Source organism: Gobius niger (genome assembly GCF_951799975.1).
Source record: "Gobius niger genome assembly, chromosome: 17".
NCBI classification, from domain to species: Eukaryota; Metazoa; Chordata; class Actinopteri; order Gobiiformes; family Gobiidae; genus Gobius; species Gobius niger.
Window position 1 is genome coordinate 16870320 of NC_136868.1, and position 16982 is coordinate 16887301.

Consider the following 16982-nt stretch of genomic DNA (forward strand, 5'->3'; position numbering starts at 1 on the left):
CAGTCGCTCTTTCGTTGCTCTTTCGTCACTCTTTAATTGTTCTTTAGCCGCTCTTTCTTCACTCATTAGTTGCTCTTTAGTAGCTCTTTCATTGTTCTTTCATTGTTCTTTCGTTGCTCTTTAGTTGCTCTTTAGTCGCTCTTTCATTGCTCTTTCATCGCTCTTTAGTCGTTCTTTTGTACAAACAGCGCATGACGTGGTTTATGTTTCGCAAATGGCTGCATTTACAAAATAGTTTGTGCTCCATACCACTAACAGGTGAAACTGGGAAAATTAGATTATCGTTCAAAAGTTCATTTATTTCTGTAATTCTACTTAAAATGCGAAACTCATCATGACAAAGTATAATTTTTAATTTGGAGTTTTCACAAGCTGACTAATAAAGGCTGTACATACAGTATCTCACTTTGCATGTAAAGAGTCAACCATATATTAGTTTCACAGTTTAAGTTATAATAATAATAAAAAAAACTTTTTAATGATATTCTAGTTTCACCTGTATGTGGTTAAGAGCAAATGAAATAAAATGAATGCCTATTGTGGCTAAATAGACTTTACAGCATGAAAATAAATCGACAACAGCTTTAACCTCTTAACCCCCATCGGAAAAGCGTTCAGCATTACCCAAATCTAAAAGCTTCTTGAAAAAAAGCATCAAAATAGTGACAAAAAATGCAACAAAAAAGTGATGAAAAAGCGACAAAAAAGAGATGAAAAACTTAAGATCAGTTTTGTAGGTCTTAGCTTTCAAATGAGGCTTACGGACTGAAAGCTCCAGTCGAGAAGCTTTTAGATTTGGGTAAAGCTGAAGCTGAGAAAATGTGCTTGGGTAAGGCAGGGGGTGAAAGGTTAAGCAAAAAAACAGAACAGTCATAAAAAGCAAAACCCTGTAGACTTAAGACGCATACAACTGCCGTCAAAAGAAAAGCTGTAATTTATAGAAGTTGTCTCATATTTATATTGGTCTATTACTCACTGACACATAACATACGGGAGAACCATAAGAATTGTACATTCTCTCAGCATGTGTTTTTATGTTTCTCCATTTCTCCAGACCAATCCCAAAAAGTCCACAAAACTACTCAATATTTTCAACAAACACTGTTATTTATTTCCTCTATTTATTTTTGTTTGGTCAAGTTTAAACATTTATGCAAATACAAGAAACAAAAAACTATGAGGGCCCATCATTGACACCTCAGTTAATTAACACTACACCAATTATAGTTTAAAAAAAAAATGATATGATTTCACTATCGCATGTGAAATAACAGGAGGATGACTTTCTCTTGACCTGAAGACAAAGCGATGACTTTTAGATACTGAGCATCAATTGATTTCTTATCTCTAAAGGAAGGAAGCTACAGACGTCTGCTTCAGATGATAGAAATAGCGACATAGTGTAAATCTTCAAAGGCCTGCACTCTTAGTTGCAGCACAGGCAGAGTGTATAATTTTGATGCAAATGATCTGAGATGAAAAACTGGCGAAAGGTCTATTCTGGCTGCTGCTTGTTACGAAATGGAACAGTATAATGCACTTAAACCAGATGTAAACATTCAATTAAAGCATTTAGGGCAATGGAAACTATGAATCTTGCCATATAATGTGGGCTGAGAGGTATAGGAGGAGGTAAAATACACACACACTCCACAACAGTGAAGGAACTGCGTGCATGAGTAACGTGTAAGCATGAGAGACCAACAAAGAGAGAAAGAGGAAGAGGAAACTAAGAGGTGGAAGGTTTTGGTGAAAGCCCCAAAACGTAACACAAGATCGAGACAGAGGAGGAAACGGGGCGGACAGAGAGAAAAGTGCGAGAGGAGATAGTGCAATGGAGTGCAGACTTTAGGGAGGAGTGCGCAGCGGGGCCATGTGGTAAAAATCTGTGCTGAGAGAAACGCGCTCCCAGAGACTGAAGCTCTGTGGTGGAAAACACAGCTCCCATTTTGTGTCCGCGCCGCTGCATCTGGCTGCTTCTCTGTCATTATGCCATTCGAGGGGTTATTTTTGTTTTTAAGGGCAATTATACTCAATTCAGACTGACTTGCTCTTTACTCTGTCACTGACTTGACATGGTGTTTACATTGCAACCATTTCAAAGGCCCACCTGGGTCGACCTGCCAAGAAATCCCCAACACATTTGACACAACTGTCAGGGAATTTAGTTACACTTGACAATCTGATCATGATTTTTTTTTAATGTACATCTTTATTTCCATTTACTGCAAACGTCACCAACCAAGTCGCAGGCACTGATATTTACTAATACTACAGCACGCGCTGTTGCATTGTTTCAAAAAGCTTCTGCAATGTCAAAAGAATCAGTGTTCAATTTTTCACCAAGATCTTGTATTGATGATTGGAGAGTGTGACCACTGCACAACACCTTCTCCAGCACATCCCAAAGATTTTCAATGGGGTTCAGATCTGGACTCTGTGGCGGCCATTCCATGGGTGAAAATGATGTCTCATGCTCCCTGAACCACTCTTTCACAATGTGAGCCTGACGAATCCTGGCATTGTCATCTTGGAATATGTCTGTGCCATCAGGGAAGAAGAAATCCATTGATGGAATAACGTGGTCAATGGTCATTCAGGATGATCCGCTGATCTCAGTCTTTGGGCACATAGTGTTACTGAACCTAAACCTGACCAAATGCAGCAACCCTTGAGCATAACTGTTGGTTACATCCAAGGGGTTGGGTTGAAGAAGAAAGAAGAGCATAGCTTAGTTCCCCATTGGTTATGTGGATAAGTTACATCACATGCCACAGGTCCACAGTGTGTGACACGGTGCCACTTGTCACCTCACTGTCTGTGGGCTTTAAAGTCTGGTAGCTACATTCCCCACCGTTTTGTAAGACTTCCTCCAAACACAGAGGACCTGCCAGCTGGGGTTGAAGGATATTGAAACAACTTGCTTAAAAACAATATATGACTGCGATATTTTACAAAACCATTTCAGCACGATATGTTCCATTCTTGTTCATCACAAACTGTAAGTAGGGCTGGGCAATTCATTTGAATTTTAATCAAATTTTAATAAAGGTTGATCTTGATAATTGCGCCGTGTGTTTTTTTTACTCATTAATTGTCCGTGAGAGTAAATACTATAATCACAGAAATGACAAAGGGAGAGGGGGACATTGTACATCCAATAACACAATGGAGATAATTTTTTTCACTCAAACGTGGCTGTTAAATGAGTGTGTATTGCGCCTCCGACCCGGAGGCAGGGAAGTTGTAGTAATTGCAATTGTAGTTTTCTGGCCAGAGACACCAGGGGGAGATGAAAGACCCCCCAATCATCCCATTAACATTTGTATTAAACCCAGAGGGACTACAAGAAGGATTTATTAAGGTAAACAAGTTACTTAGTACTGCTTTAATCGACAGGAGAAATCCAGCCTATCCAGTCACATTCTGGTAAAAATGCCGGGCGCTAATTTTTCCAAAATCGTCCAGCCCTAATTGTAAGAAACTAGACTTAAAAAAAAAAGCACATCAGAACCAAAACAAGGGTAAAATTTAACTAAATTGAACTTACACATTAAGTGTTAGGAATTATAAGTTAAATGAATCCAATGAGTTCAATGAGAGACTTTAGTGATTTTGTGATATGTGACCTGGTGAGGAGTTGGGGTAGAATGATGTGGAATCTAGCTGATTCAATTTTCTTGTGAAGTTGCTATTGGGAACAGATAATATAAGATTAATCATCCCTCTGTTCCTTTTTGTTCATGTATGGATGAAAAAAATATTGTGTCAAGGCATGACAAAACATGAACAAATAAATAAAAAAAATATACTGTGGCTTCTTGCGATACGGATATTGCATCACCTAATGTTGCGATATGATATTTTTTGCAATATCTTTTGCGGCCCTACTGCCAGCACAGTGTTTCATTATGTTAACTCAGTGTGAGTGACAATAGAGTGGAAGAAATTGATTTAAATAGACAATTTGTTATTGATTGTCTTTAACAAAACCAGAAACAAAAGGACAATCAGAGACCTTCACCAAGGCTTTAATAACATTTGTGATTTTGTCTCCATATTTTACTCAAATCAGGAGCGTTTTGTTATTTGTTCACAATGAAGGCACTTTCTTTAAGGGGGTCCTTGTTAATGGATTTAATCAAACTAGACGTCACAAATGACACAAGTCAAGGCAAACATTTCAAGCTGATCATAGAAAGTGGCTTTTACGTTCGAGGTGCCCCTAACGCACACAAAGACAGACAGGACAAAAGTAAACGAGGACACAAAGAAACGCATATCAACATCGTATCACTGTGGCTCCACTATAACCACACAGCCTGAGTCTGTGGGAAGGTGATAAGTCCAACAAAGTCAATGACAACATCACTGCCAAGGATCCTGACTTTGAACTTTTGTCAGATCAAGCCAAAACAACAGTCTGCCGTAGGTCGACTGCAATCTTTTAATTTCTCCTTTCTCATTTCAGTAACTCGTCTGCGGTGCGAGGTCAGGTGCTGAGTGATTTTGTTTGCTTGGTTCATATACAACAAGCACAAGCAGGACCTCTCGACAAAAGTGCGGGAAGTACGGAGTAGACGGAGACAAAGTGAAAACCTGCAGATGTTGTCACAAGCAGAGGAAAGTTCATAGCCGTAGACAGACGCAGACAAAAGTATTTGTGTTGAGTTAGTGGGAACGGGATTAGTCGTCCAGGTGAGCGGTGCCTGCCTGAGGGGCCTGCAGCCTGCAGCTCTGGGGCTTCGACGACTGAGTGACAGTTTGATGAAGGGGGCGTAGCATGAGGGAAATTAAGACTGCCCCGCTCTCTCTCCTCTGCCCCCCTCCCCTTCTTGCTCTCCTCTGCTCTCTCATCATTAGTAAAGTCTAAGGCTCATGCTCCCGGGCAGTCCGCATCGGATTACCCAAAAAGAAGGCATCCTCTTTTCTTTTGGCCCATTCTCTTCCTCTGTCTGGCCCGCAGCAAAATCCAACCTGTCAGATCACAAACTCACAGGCCTCCACAGCGCTGCGTCTCCGCGCTGCCAGACTCAAGGCTCTTAGTCATAAACAGCGACAGTGATGGATCAAGAAAAGGGGAGAACTCGTTTGCCCCCTCTTGAAACGCAGAGAAAGGAATCCAAAGGGAAGCTACAGGGGCGGGGGTGGGGGGGGGGCGTTGTTCAAACTTTGTCCATTGATTTGTGAAGTTAATTGCTGTGTCAGGAAACCGACGTGGCGCACAAATCCCAGCAAATGAAATCGACGCTGCACATGTGATGAGCCCGTAGCAATGATGTAAGTTACAAATATCACGGAGCCACGGTGACAAGCGCTAATCCGCCACCGCACACACCTTGTTCTCAGAGCCCAGGCTTGCTGTGTCACCGGTTGAACAACTCTGCACCCAGCCCTGCGAGGCAAGCCGCTCCGACCTGTCCCATGCTCTCCCATGCTCTCGCTTGTAACATTTTTCACATGCAAAAAAATGAGGTACCTGGGTTCACGGCGCGCATAAAAACGTCCAAGTGTTTATTTTTCTGAGTAAAAAACAAAAAGGCAGTTTGGACGGAAAAACCTGGCTGCTTCGAAACTAAACAAAGCAAACGATGAAACGCAAATGAGCGCAGGATTGAAGAAAAATGTGTGGGAAAATGTGCCGTCGGGAACCCAGAGGCGCTTTCAGAAAGTTAAACACGCGGAAGGTCAATTCTACACCAAACAGCTTCATTACAAACCTGTCGTGCCATTTCTGCCGCTCATGTCATAGTTTCATCTCTCGTCACATAAACAGTTCGACCACTTCAACGCTGACCCCTGGGTTGGATAATTACACTCCAGCCAGAAGGCCACAGAGGCTGTTTACCCACGACCGGCTGCCTTTAATACACAGAGGACCCAACTAAGAGGTAATTGGATTTTTGTACAATGAATCTTTTGAGGCGCAGCGCAGTGAAGAGCCGCCAGACAGGAGCTGGTGAGCGTGTCTGTGAACATCTCTCCAGTCAAGTGTGTGTGTGAGGGGAAAAACCTCAGATTATTGAATCAGTCTAACAGTAGGCCTGCGCTGTGTCAGCTGACTGCACCAGTGAGGGAACAGCTCCTCTCTGTTTCCAGGGCAGGGCACTTCTGTAACTACTGTATATAAATCTCTACTGTATTGAAAGGTTTACTGAAAAGCATAGAACAAAACCCATGTGCTGCTTCATTGACTCTGTCTAAGTCTGAAATAGCCTTGGATGTGAAACGTCTCTGTCCCACAAGTCACGGAGCCGCAGGTGGTTTTGATGCAAACAGAACACGTCCGTTTGCACCTGCAGTCCGCTCTGTTTGACCTTCAATCAGACGTGATTAAGGAATGCTGCGCGCTCGGTCCCTCCGTGTTGAAATTCCAACAGCTCTGGGAACAGACACGCCGTGTGTTTCACATCAAATCTGATGAAATACGATCAGGTTCATGAACTAGCATTGATGTTTTCTTTGGAAATTTTGGCTCTGGGAGTGGCACGACAATTAAAAAGATAGCGCAGAGTTAATTACAAACTAGGCCAAGCTGTCAGAAAATCACACAGGCCAATCTTTCTTAATGATGTCATTACAGCACCAAAAGCGGAGGTAAGTGCAGACAAATAATAGTCTTTGTCTCAGTTAAATGTGTGGTACTTTCCAATGTCATAAATGTATTCAAACATGAGGTTCCTCGCTGTGGTTGGAGTTATTCTATACATGCTCGTTTTAGAGGTGACCTTTGAGCAGTGTAATGGTGGAAACCACTTAACTGTTCTGAATCCCATTTGGAAGGTGGAAAAGAGTGTGTTGGTATTGTTCCCAGCGCCGATGTGCTCGTCAGACAGAGCGCTCTTTTATTCCCCTTTCGTGCCTGAGCAAAACTTCATGGTCCCGTGGACAAGCTGGGGCTGTTGTAACAACACTGGCTCTGGCCTGTTTTTCATTCAGCTGGATCAGATCGTGTCTGAGAGTTTGGCTTTCGGAAGACTGTGCTCATGGATCAAACTCACCTGCAGTGTCCAGTTCCATTGTTAAGGGTCACACACGTCGCGTTGTTCACACACGGCTTCTTATCGTCCACACACTGCAGAGCTGCAAGAGACAGGACACAGGTCAGAGAGGACCACGACCAGAACACAGTAAAATGTAAAAACTCATTCAATTGGAAAAAAAAATAAATGAAAATGATCAATTTCTTTATTCAAGTGATCTCAAAACAACCTTGACAACAAAGTGTAAAGTGACTTTGTGAGGTGAGATCAGAGCCCACACGCACACTCAGAAAGCCCCAAAGGAAACTCTTTACGCAGTGTGTAGTTTCCCTCCTCCCCTTATCCGAGTGGGGCACTGATAATGCCAGGGCTTGCCCCGGCCCCGGCCCGCTGTGCAGAGGCAGCCCGAGAGCAGGTCGTGGTCACAGGGCAGCCGGATGGGCAGCCACACAGCAGTGAGCCTTGAGAGGAGACAACAAAGCCCAACTATCTCCAACCAATGAGACATCCATCGCCAGACACATCCGCCATTGTGTGGTTTAAGCTGCTACAGACACCGGCCTCAAGTGGTCTGCACACACTTCACGCAGCAACACGGCAAATTCACATGTAGCTATAAAGACGCCACCGCTACGTTCGGAACAAAATGTGGGTTTTTTGCTTCAAACCTGGCTGTAATAAATGCTCTGCCGTAATACCCCTTTTACACAACTCAGAGCAGGTCAGCTGACTTCAAAGAAACACCGGCAACAACTTCATAAGACATACTGCATTACAGGAAGTGTGCTCAGTCAGCAATAGTGTTACTTCCTGTGCCTCGATTAATCACAGCGTCACTAGAGCAGGCAGCGCTGTGAGAGAAGACAACAGCAGCTACTTGTGCCCCTGCTTTTGGCTGGCTCTGCCTTGGACACTGGCAGAGTCCATTAGACATGGGGATAGTCAAACATAAACCACTGTGAAATGAATAATCCCGACAAGAGTGTGTAACACATGCCTTCTAACACTGGGCCAGTCACAAAGCGGCTACGAGCATCAACAACAGTTACAGGGAAAGCTGCCTCCGGCCACAATGCGCTAACATGACAGAACAAACTCTGGGGAAAGGTCACATGTTCATCCATCAGTATCATATGAAACAGTTCAGAAAGAGGAAATGAAGACAGCCGAGTACAAAAGTGTTTTTCACTAAATAGAGAGCTTCTCTTTTTATACTTAAGGCTAAATAAAACACAACAGGCTCTGCAGACACTGGACAGACCACCTCTCCCCGTTCCCCCCATACTTTCAAATCAGTGAGTGGTGTTTTTACAAAGGGTCAAATCAACAAAGAGCTACCTGGTTTTTCTCACACGTCACTATCGATCTGCTCGCTTTGGGAGGGTTTTCTCAGGCCTGGGATCCTTGATAAGCTCTGATTGAGTGAGTCAACAATGTCCCTACAGTCAAGAGTGTGTGAGTAAGCGGATCACTGACTAATACGTTTTAAACACACTTTCATTTTGAACAACTTTCCTCGATTGAAACGTAATGCAATAATAACACACTTTAATGAGAAAAATGAATAGTCTGCGGTGGTTTTACTGGCCTAGACATACCGCAGTTACTTTATACCAAAGCTGGCATTTCCTTTGTCGCCATAGATGGGCATTAACAAACACGAGCAAAAAACACACCACAAATGAAATGTCAAAACTCTATTTAGTACAGTTTGCAAAAAAAGAAAAAAGTCAATGATAATCCCTGCAGGGTCCACTAATGAAAATATGTTTTGATCCCCCTTAACCACTGCTTTTCCCAGTGCTACTTCTGCTGCTGCTGCTGCTGCTTCTTGGAAAATCCCAAATAGTTTGTCCAGGCAATCACCGTATATTTCCATCTCCAGACCAGTCTAAACCAGTCATATGGCAGATGCATTCGTCGACTTAAGTTTTCTTGCAGCTACACTCTCTTGGAGGATGATGGATCGCTATCTCAAAGTGGAGAAAGTGCGACAGAAGTCTACAAAATGTTGCGTTAACGTAGCCTAGCTGTGCTAAAAACACACAATTTATTTACACACAGAGATATGTTCATCTTCGGTCAGTCACGCAAATGTTGTTAGCATTTAGCCTCTTCTAGCATAGTTACAGCTCCAAACTGGGGTGAAATTTGAAGCTACCGAGCTGTTCCACGTTTTCCCTATTTAAATATAGTTACGTGAAAAGTTACATGATCCAAGTCCAGTTGCACAAAATTAAACATATCAGTTTTCTATCAATTTTCGCTTCTAACTTCACCCCAGTTCGGAGATATACCTAAATGCTAACAACACTTGCGTGACTGAGCGCACGCACAAAGACCAGACAGTTACACATCAACTCGTCTAAGCTCAGGTAAGAACATATCTCAGTATGTAAAAACGGTGGGCTGTTCCTTTAAGTGAATGTTAGTCTATGGACAATTATTGCTAGTACCTTCTAAAATGGCGGACTTCTACGGCAACGTTAACTCTACAGGAAATGAGACCGCTTTCTGCCATATATTAAGAACTGATCCCTTCTATCACCAATCTCTTGCACTTGCTCCCCACCCAATGCCCCTGAACCCTCCCATCCCCCCCTATTCTGTGTGTTTTGTAACTTTTGTTTTTACTGCACTAGCTTACAAACGAGCAAATGAATGAATGATTACTAGCACCTCAACTCACTAGTAATTCCCCATTTTGTTGCCGTTCTCCGTCATAATTCCCAACTGACAAACAAAATACTCTAAGGCTCACTGAGGTCACACTACGAGAGATAGTACGTCATGAGGTTGGGTGTTTTGAGGCCAAATTCCCTAACCCATTCTAAAAAAATGTTCAAAACTTGGAAAGTACAGGCGAGCTTGTGCCAAGACTGTAGTTTCCAGCCGAAGTTACTATAGCAGAAACTTGTGGTCTGGTTCTTTCTACCCAATACCCATTTTGACTGCTGCGGGGTCGAAGGAAAGCGATGCAAAAAGTAGAGGTTCATAGATCAAAAGTGTATTTGCAAGAGTGCGGTTGTTTGTAATCATTTGGCATTGCGCCGGTCCCCCCTCTGCGCTCGCTGTTGCCTTGTCACAGACACCACAACGGGCCCCTGGAGAAATGCAGCCATGTAATGAGAGGGGGGAAGAAGAAAAAAAAAAAAAAAAAAAAAAACGACATGAGAAAGCAGGGGAGGGAGAGCCAACAAGTGAGCGAGACAGATAGACAGGCTTTGAGTTAATAGCCGCGGATTGAAACGGGGAAGTCATTATGAGTAGGCTGGGCGCACGAGCGGCGTTTCCCATAGCCCTGGCACACTTCCACGCGGCTCAGGGCAGGAAGTTGTTCGCGCCGAGTGAGGAAGCGACTCCGTTTCCTGGAATTGCCCCGTGTGCGAGCCACTCTCTCTTTTCTTCTCGAACCGGCTGCGGCGCGGAGAGGAGTCGTCATGGCAACCCGCAATAATAAAATACCCCTAGCTCAGCGTGGAGGCAGAGATGAGGCTCAAACTAAACACTTTCACCCAGAGGGAGAAGAGAGAGAGAGAGGTGGTAGACGGGGATGAGCGCAGAGGGCTTAAGGAGAGGCCCGGCTTTCTCAGGTCAAACTCAAGGGAGGCGACTTTTACAGTAAGAACTCGCGGGTCCAGAGCCAACAGAAACAGCACCGGCATCAGATGTGTGCATAATATGAGTCCGAGCTACTGAAGTGCATCGGGAAAGGCGGTAGATATTTGAATACAATGCAGTGATGGTGAAGCCGATTTGCATGTGGCCTTTAATGAAGCGAGAGGTTTTTTACCGTAAACCACACACAGAAAATCACTGAATAATAAAAGATCACATCGCTCTCGCAACTGCGCTGAAATGACTTGAAATAACCGCTTTGAACTTTTTGGATAAGGCCAAGCGAAGGTATTAACAGTGAAACAGGTCAAAACATTTGCATTTTTTGACCAATTTCGACCAATGAATTCGTCATATCAGCCTACAGGCTCTTTACAATGTTATAGTCAATGTCAAGCACACATCAAAAGTAAAACTGATACTTTTTTTTTTACAAGTTCCTGTTTATCAGACACACAAAAGTGGGAACTCAACCAAATGAGAGCAAGAGGTCAGTGCCCTTGAATGCAGCATCTGGTTCTTAACTTTGCATGATGTAGATTAAAATAAACCAGGAGGGAAACTGTTTGGGGACAGTAGCATTGTTTTATTATGAACAATCTCGAAAACAAAGTAAACTCAACAGCAAATTGAATCTATATATGAAAATAAGAAATAAACTTGTGATGGCATTCGGGACATTTTTGCACCTCGTCTACCTGCTGTGGCCCGCTGGCTTCATTACTCCGCGCCGGCCCGTCTCCAGGATTACGGGACTGTGTTGGCCAAAGAATGCGGGCAGCAGTAATTCCCTGTTAATTTGCTAACCTGTTCAACAGTGCAGACAAAACGCTTTGTAATCCTTTCGACCTTCACAGCCTTCCAACGCCACCTTCTTTGGTAGCGGTGAATGTCGGCCGTGCCTCATCCTCATTTTAAGAGCTGTTTGTGTTAAACGTGCAGGGATTTAGCATTCAGCCGAGTTATAGGTGTCCACAAGCCGAGAAGAAACGTCTGAAAGGGAAGTCAAGTGCTGCAGGGCCCAGGTCAAACAGCTCAGTTTCTAATGTCACTGGTAACTACTAAAAAAACACAGTTCTTTCTACATTAGTTTAGTTGGTTTGCAAGTAATGAGGAGATTGCACCAGATTCTCTCATGAAACAAGAAAAAGAACAGTTTGTAACTTCTCTCCTTTTCAGATTTGATGGGAGTCTTTTTATGAGGGAGTCCTGACATGGGCCCACAACAACGACGCCACATAAAGCGCTCGGTATTCCAAGTCTTTTATTCCTTCTGCATCAAACGGCTTATTCAGTTATCTCTTAAACGCAACACAAAATGACAAATGCACTAGAAACATGAAAAAGCTCAACATTATGATCTTTTCAACTGGCTGGAGGATTTGCCGAGTGTGCATGTTTTGAGTTGATGGGGAAAACTTGGACACCGAGGAAACCCAAACCAAACAAGGGGATAACTTGCACACTCCCTGCAGAAAAGCTCTCATGGCCCGAGAATCAAACCCAAGACCTTGTGTTTGTGAGGCGCAAACCACACAGAAACCACGCAGCCTTTCATTTAAAAGACATGACCAGCTCTGGCTCTTTTAATCTTTGGACTACGATTCAAAATGGTGGGGACGATCATACAGAATGAGACTCTGTTTTAAGAACCATCACATTCATCTATTACCACAGGGAAGAAGAAGAAGAAGAAGAAGAAGAAGAAGAAGAAGAAGAAGAAGAAGAAGAAGAAGAAGAAGAAGAAGAAGAAGAAGAAGAAGAAGAAGAAGAAGAAGAAGAAGGATAAAAACGATCAAAGAGCGAAATGAGAGGCTGCAGCTTCTTATAACACCAAGTGGCCAAGTGGGTAGATTTGGTGGTCACTAAATAATGCAATGTCGTGGGCCGCTCAATAAATAGCTTTGTCTTTAGCGCACAGAGCGAGAGCATGGCGCAAAGAAAAACCCATTTCACACCAGTCGGCACAATCGCTGGCCTTTGTGAGACTGTACAGACTTGTGCACATGCGAGTCAGCTGTGTGGAGTATGCACTGGGTAAATATATGCAGCCATCCACAGGCCCACGCCGAGAGGACAACAGTTAGTCGTGTGGCCAGAAGAAGAAGAAGATGGCACCCACACTTCCTAAAACACAGCCAAAGATTCAGAGGGGAGGGTTCAGGATTCAGAAGCATAGCACTCTGCAAAAGTTTTAGCTGGGTGTGAAAAATGCTGTTAACTTGGACTGCATTGCAAAAAAAAAAAAGAAAAAAGTAGCACATTTTAGGTCAGCAAAGAACAAAATAAGACGTGGTGGGCGGATAGAAAAGGTAAGTTTATAGCCTAATCATATGATCCAGCAAAATTTTGTTTGGAAGAATGGACAAGGCATCTCAATCGTAAACAGTGCAACAGTAAACTCTCTGAAAGCAAGAGGCCACTTCATTGTCAGGGGTGTATTTTTCGGGGGCTGCTTCAAAGTTCCACCTGTGATTTATTTGTATTGACATCTACACAGTCCAAGTACATCACACGATCACGGGCAGATCCTGCAGTGGACCCCCAGACCCCTATACAGTCCAGCATAGGCGAGCTAGGTGAGCTTTGTGTGCGGTGGTGAGTGTGTGCTTAGTGTGAGAGAGGAATGTCAAACACCAACAACATTCCACGGCTTCTCCTTGCTTTTGGCCTGAAGCACTTCACATTGTGTTTTCTCCTTTTGTGCCACTTTTCTGTCCACAAGTCACCCGTTCACCATCAAAGGACATGGAACAGGAGTTATGGCTTAATGGATATTGTATGAAGCGGAGAGTGGCCCGTGCACAATGACGAAAACCTTCACATGAGGAAGGAGTGGGCGCCCGTGTTGTATAATCCTTTATGACAAATCTGTCCCATATTCAAATGCGTGCATAATGCAGTGAGATAGAGTGGCAGGAGTGACACCTTTGCGCGAGGGGTGAATCCTAAAGCCACATAGAACAAGCAGATGCAAAGATAACATGGAAACCTAACACAAAACCAGCAGCAAAATGCATTCTCCATAATTCAGACCACGTGGTAACCAACAGATGGAAAAAAAAAATAGTTTTTTTTTAACATGAAAAGGTGTAAAATGTGCAAACCTGCAAAAGTGTAAAATATCAACCAAGCTCAATAACTGTTTTAACTGTGGATGTTGTTAACTTTAGTAAAATGCCGTCACCATTTTATTTATTTATTGTTGGCTTTGTTAGCTAGAGTAAACATTTTCTTGGATTTCTAGGTTATAGCTATGACTAATGTACAACAACGTACTCCAGCGGTGAGCGCCCCGGTGCGCAGATGCAAAAGCGGCGAAAGAAAACGTGAGCCTTCAAAAGTTTGTAAAAGCGTAAGATTTGTCATATCAAGGATGCCAGAACTTACCCAGGGAGATGTGAATGAGACACGCAACAAGTATTAGTGGTTTTCCCGAGGAGAGACCGGGGAGCTGCTCCATTTTTTCTTTAAAATCCACATAAGGTCGCCAGCCCAAAGTTGAGCTGTCTCCCGGGACGGCAAGTTCTTCAAAGTCCTACAGGAACCAACTCACACGCAAAATAACAATCAAAGCCACTTTCTAAGGAGATCTACAGCATGTTAACCTCTCTGGGTGTTGTATTCCGCACGCATTTAAAGTGAAAATCGCTGAAAAACTAAATTTCTTCTCTCCTCGTTATGAGACAGCGATAAAGTCTGTGGCTCCGTGCGCTCAGCAGCAGCAGTCACTCACTGAAGTCACTGAAAGTGAAGAAACAAAAAGATATCCTTCCGCCCGAAGTCAGCGCGGACCTATCGCGCCTAAAAACTGGAGACTTTCAAACTAAACTTTCACATACAGGTACGACATAACACTTAAGGTTTATGCGTTTAATTCTTAAGTGATCAGATCACTTTTCCTTTTTCACATTTTGGGGTAAGTTCAAAGTGATGTCGAACTTTTTTCTTCTTCAGCCTCGGAGCGGCGGAGGAATTTTTTTTGTAATTTTCTGCTTCTCAAAGCCATGACTCAAAATTAACCCGTTCGTTCAGTGATTTCCCCCCTTCTTTCGTGTGTGGGCTTTTATTTTTCTCACAAAACGAAACATTTCTATCTGATGTCAGTTTGTCTTTCAGGTGAGACTGCAAGTGATTTAACATTCTGTCTCTTCAGATGCACAGTTTAGGCTAGTTAAAAAGGCTTTCTTTACCTCGATTGTTATTATTTATTTTTATTTATTTATTTATGTTGGGACAAATAAGTCTACAGTATTTTTTTACATTTATTTATGTACTGTTTGGCGAATCATTTCTTGGATGGCCTAGTTTTAGTAAATAAAAGACAATATTTTTGCATATCCACATATATGATTTTAAATCTATGGCAAAATATCATGCATACCACGAAAACAAATATATATATATAGTCACCATGCAGTGTCTCGCTATCACACATAATCAATGAACACTGATCAGCTTTTAGTCTTGGTGTTACACTAATATAAACCCAATTATCCGCTATCAGCCGAATAATCCAGGCGTAAATCACAGGCTCATCACAGTAACAACAGAGTGGTGATTTGTTTGTCTTTACACCCTGTTAGGAAAACACTACAGCCCCCCTGCTGTGTCCTCTAGTCTACTCCACCCCTGACAACGACCCAAGACAGACTATGATCTCCTCAGGGATCAGTGCTGCAGCCTTTGTTTGGGAGGGGGATTCTGCAGTGTCAAGGCCATGACAGCAAATGGTTAGTCCATGTTTATCAAACGCAATATTGATGTGAGCTTTGACAGTGGGTCTGTCAGGCTGTGGCCTTTCTGTGACACACCCTCAGAGTAAAAAGATGCTCAGACGTCATTTGGAGCTGCAGTGACAAACTGAAAGTTGATTCTTTGCTGTATCCCGGTTTATGAAGTTGGACATGTAGTTCTGAGTTTGTAGACTTGACTAAGATAAACGTTAGTGATCCAGAAAACCAAAGTAGCCAATAGCATAATAACCATAATAATAATAATAATAATAATAATAATAATAATAATAATAATAATAATAATAATAATAATAATAATACAATTTAATAGAATAGAATAGAATAGAATAGAATTAAAGACAAGTTCTGTCCTGCTAGCCTCTGTCTAGTCTTTGAGAATCCAAAGAGGTCTTTGGTTCAAATCTAGTTTAATCCAGCTTCAACTGGTGCTGCTGTTGTGTCCATGAGGAAGACACTTCACCCACGTACATGCACGAATGCCGCGTGTGGTCAGTGGGTCCATTGGCGCAGATTGGCAGCTGCACCTCTGTCAGTCTACCTCAGGGCAGCTGTGGCCACATACAGTACATAACACCAACGAGTGTGAAGTGATTGAATTATGATGGTAATAACTTCCCCTCCATCCAATACCCAGATATTGTGTGATTCATTTTATTCAGTGGCCAATATTTACATCTTGGTGAGACCTAGAATTATAGAAGCCACAGTGTAGTTGATGGTAGATTTATACATAACACTTGCCAAATGTTAAACATTTAAACTACAACAAGGCATTTAGTGCTTTTCCTTTTATTACGCAATGTGTCTTTGTGCTTTCAATTGCAACAGAGGCCTATTCTTGAGTTTGCAGTCATCAATTCTAAGAAACTGCAATTGTTGCTTTCATGCTGCAGTAAACTGTAATATGATATCGATCACTTCAGGGGATCAGTGTGTCTGTGGGCCTGTTTTCAGAGGTGACGTCACTCCAGATGTGGACTCCCTTCAGTAGTTTGGGAAAGAGCTGCGAAGGGTGTGGCTGTCTACAGTTCATAATTTGCGCCGATGAGAGACGTCTAAACATCTGACCTAAAAATCAGGCCAAACAGTTTAAAGAAGATTTAGTTATTCATGAGACGCCGTGTACAAATGCATACCATAATTGTAAGATAATAAGATGACAGTTTACTTTACAGCTGTGCCATTGTTCACAGCAATAGCACGTTAAAAAGGTGGGTTGCATCCACTTACTGTTTTACTATGAAAATAAAGTCAAGCCAGTCACTTGCTCCACCTCTAAACCAGAGCAGTGTTGGAGAGATGCTGCTTTTATCAACCTTGAAGTTCTTCACACCAAATCAGCTCCTCAGTCCCAGTGACTCCAGCTGTCACTAAAGAGATTTATACAGTAGAACATAGAGAGAGCAGAGCAGGCTGTGGCTGTTTAAACTGAACTTGTCATGAGCATTCCCTTTAAGACGTGCCAAAAGGTCACAAGTTTATGTACCTTGTGCTGTTGTGAATGGGAAGGATCAGTGTTGCTTTCAAGGTTCGGGAAGAAAGATTTGTTTGTTTCAGATCTTTCTTACCAAAGAGACTTATGCATGTAAACCCCTGGACTGTAGCTGTGGGCTAATTTCCATTC

At 42.8% G+C, this 16982-nt stretch overlaps 1 protein-coding gene across 1 annotated transcript in view; it reads right to left on the bottom strand.

The window, feature by feature from the left end:
• Positions 1-14319, bottom strand: part of notch2 (notch receptor 2) — a 34784-nt gene extending 20465 nt beyond the window's left edge. Inside the window, exons 1-2 of the mRNA XM_079574453.1 lie at positions 13992-14319; positions 7002-7083 (exon numbers count right to left, since the gene is read on the bottom strand). Coding sequence (XP_079430579.1) covers positions 7002-7083; positions 13992-14064 — 155 coding nt within the window. The 5' untranslated portion in view covers positions 14065-14319. The remainder of the gene's footprint in view (positions 1-7001; positions 7084-13991) is intronic.
• Positions 14320-16982: the final 2663 nt, after the last annotated feature.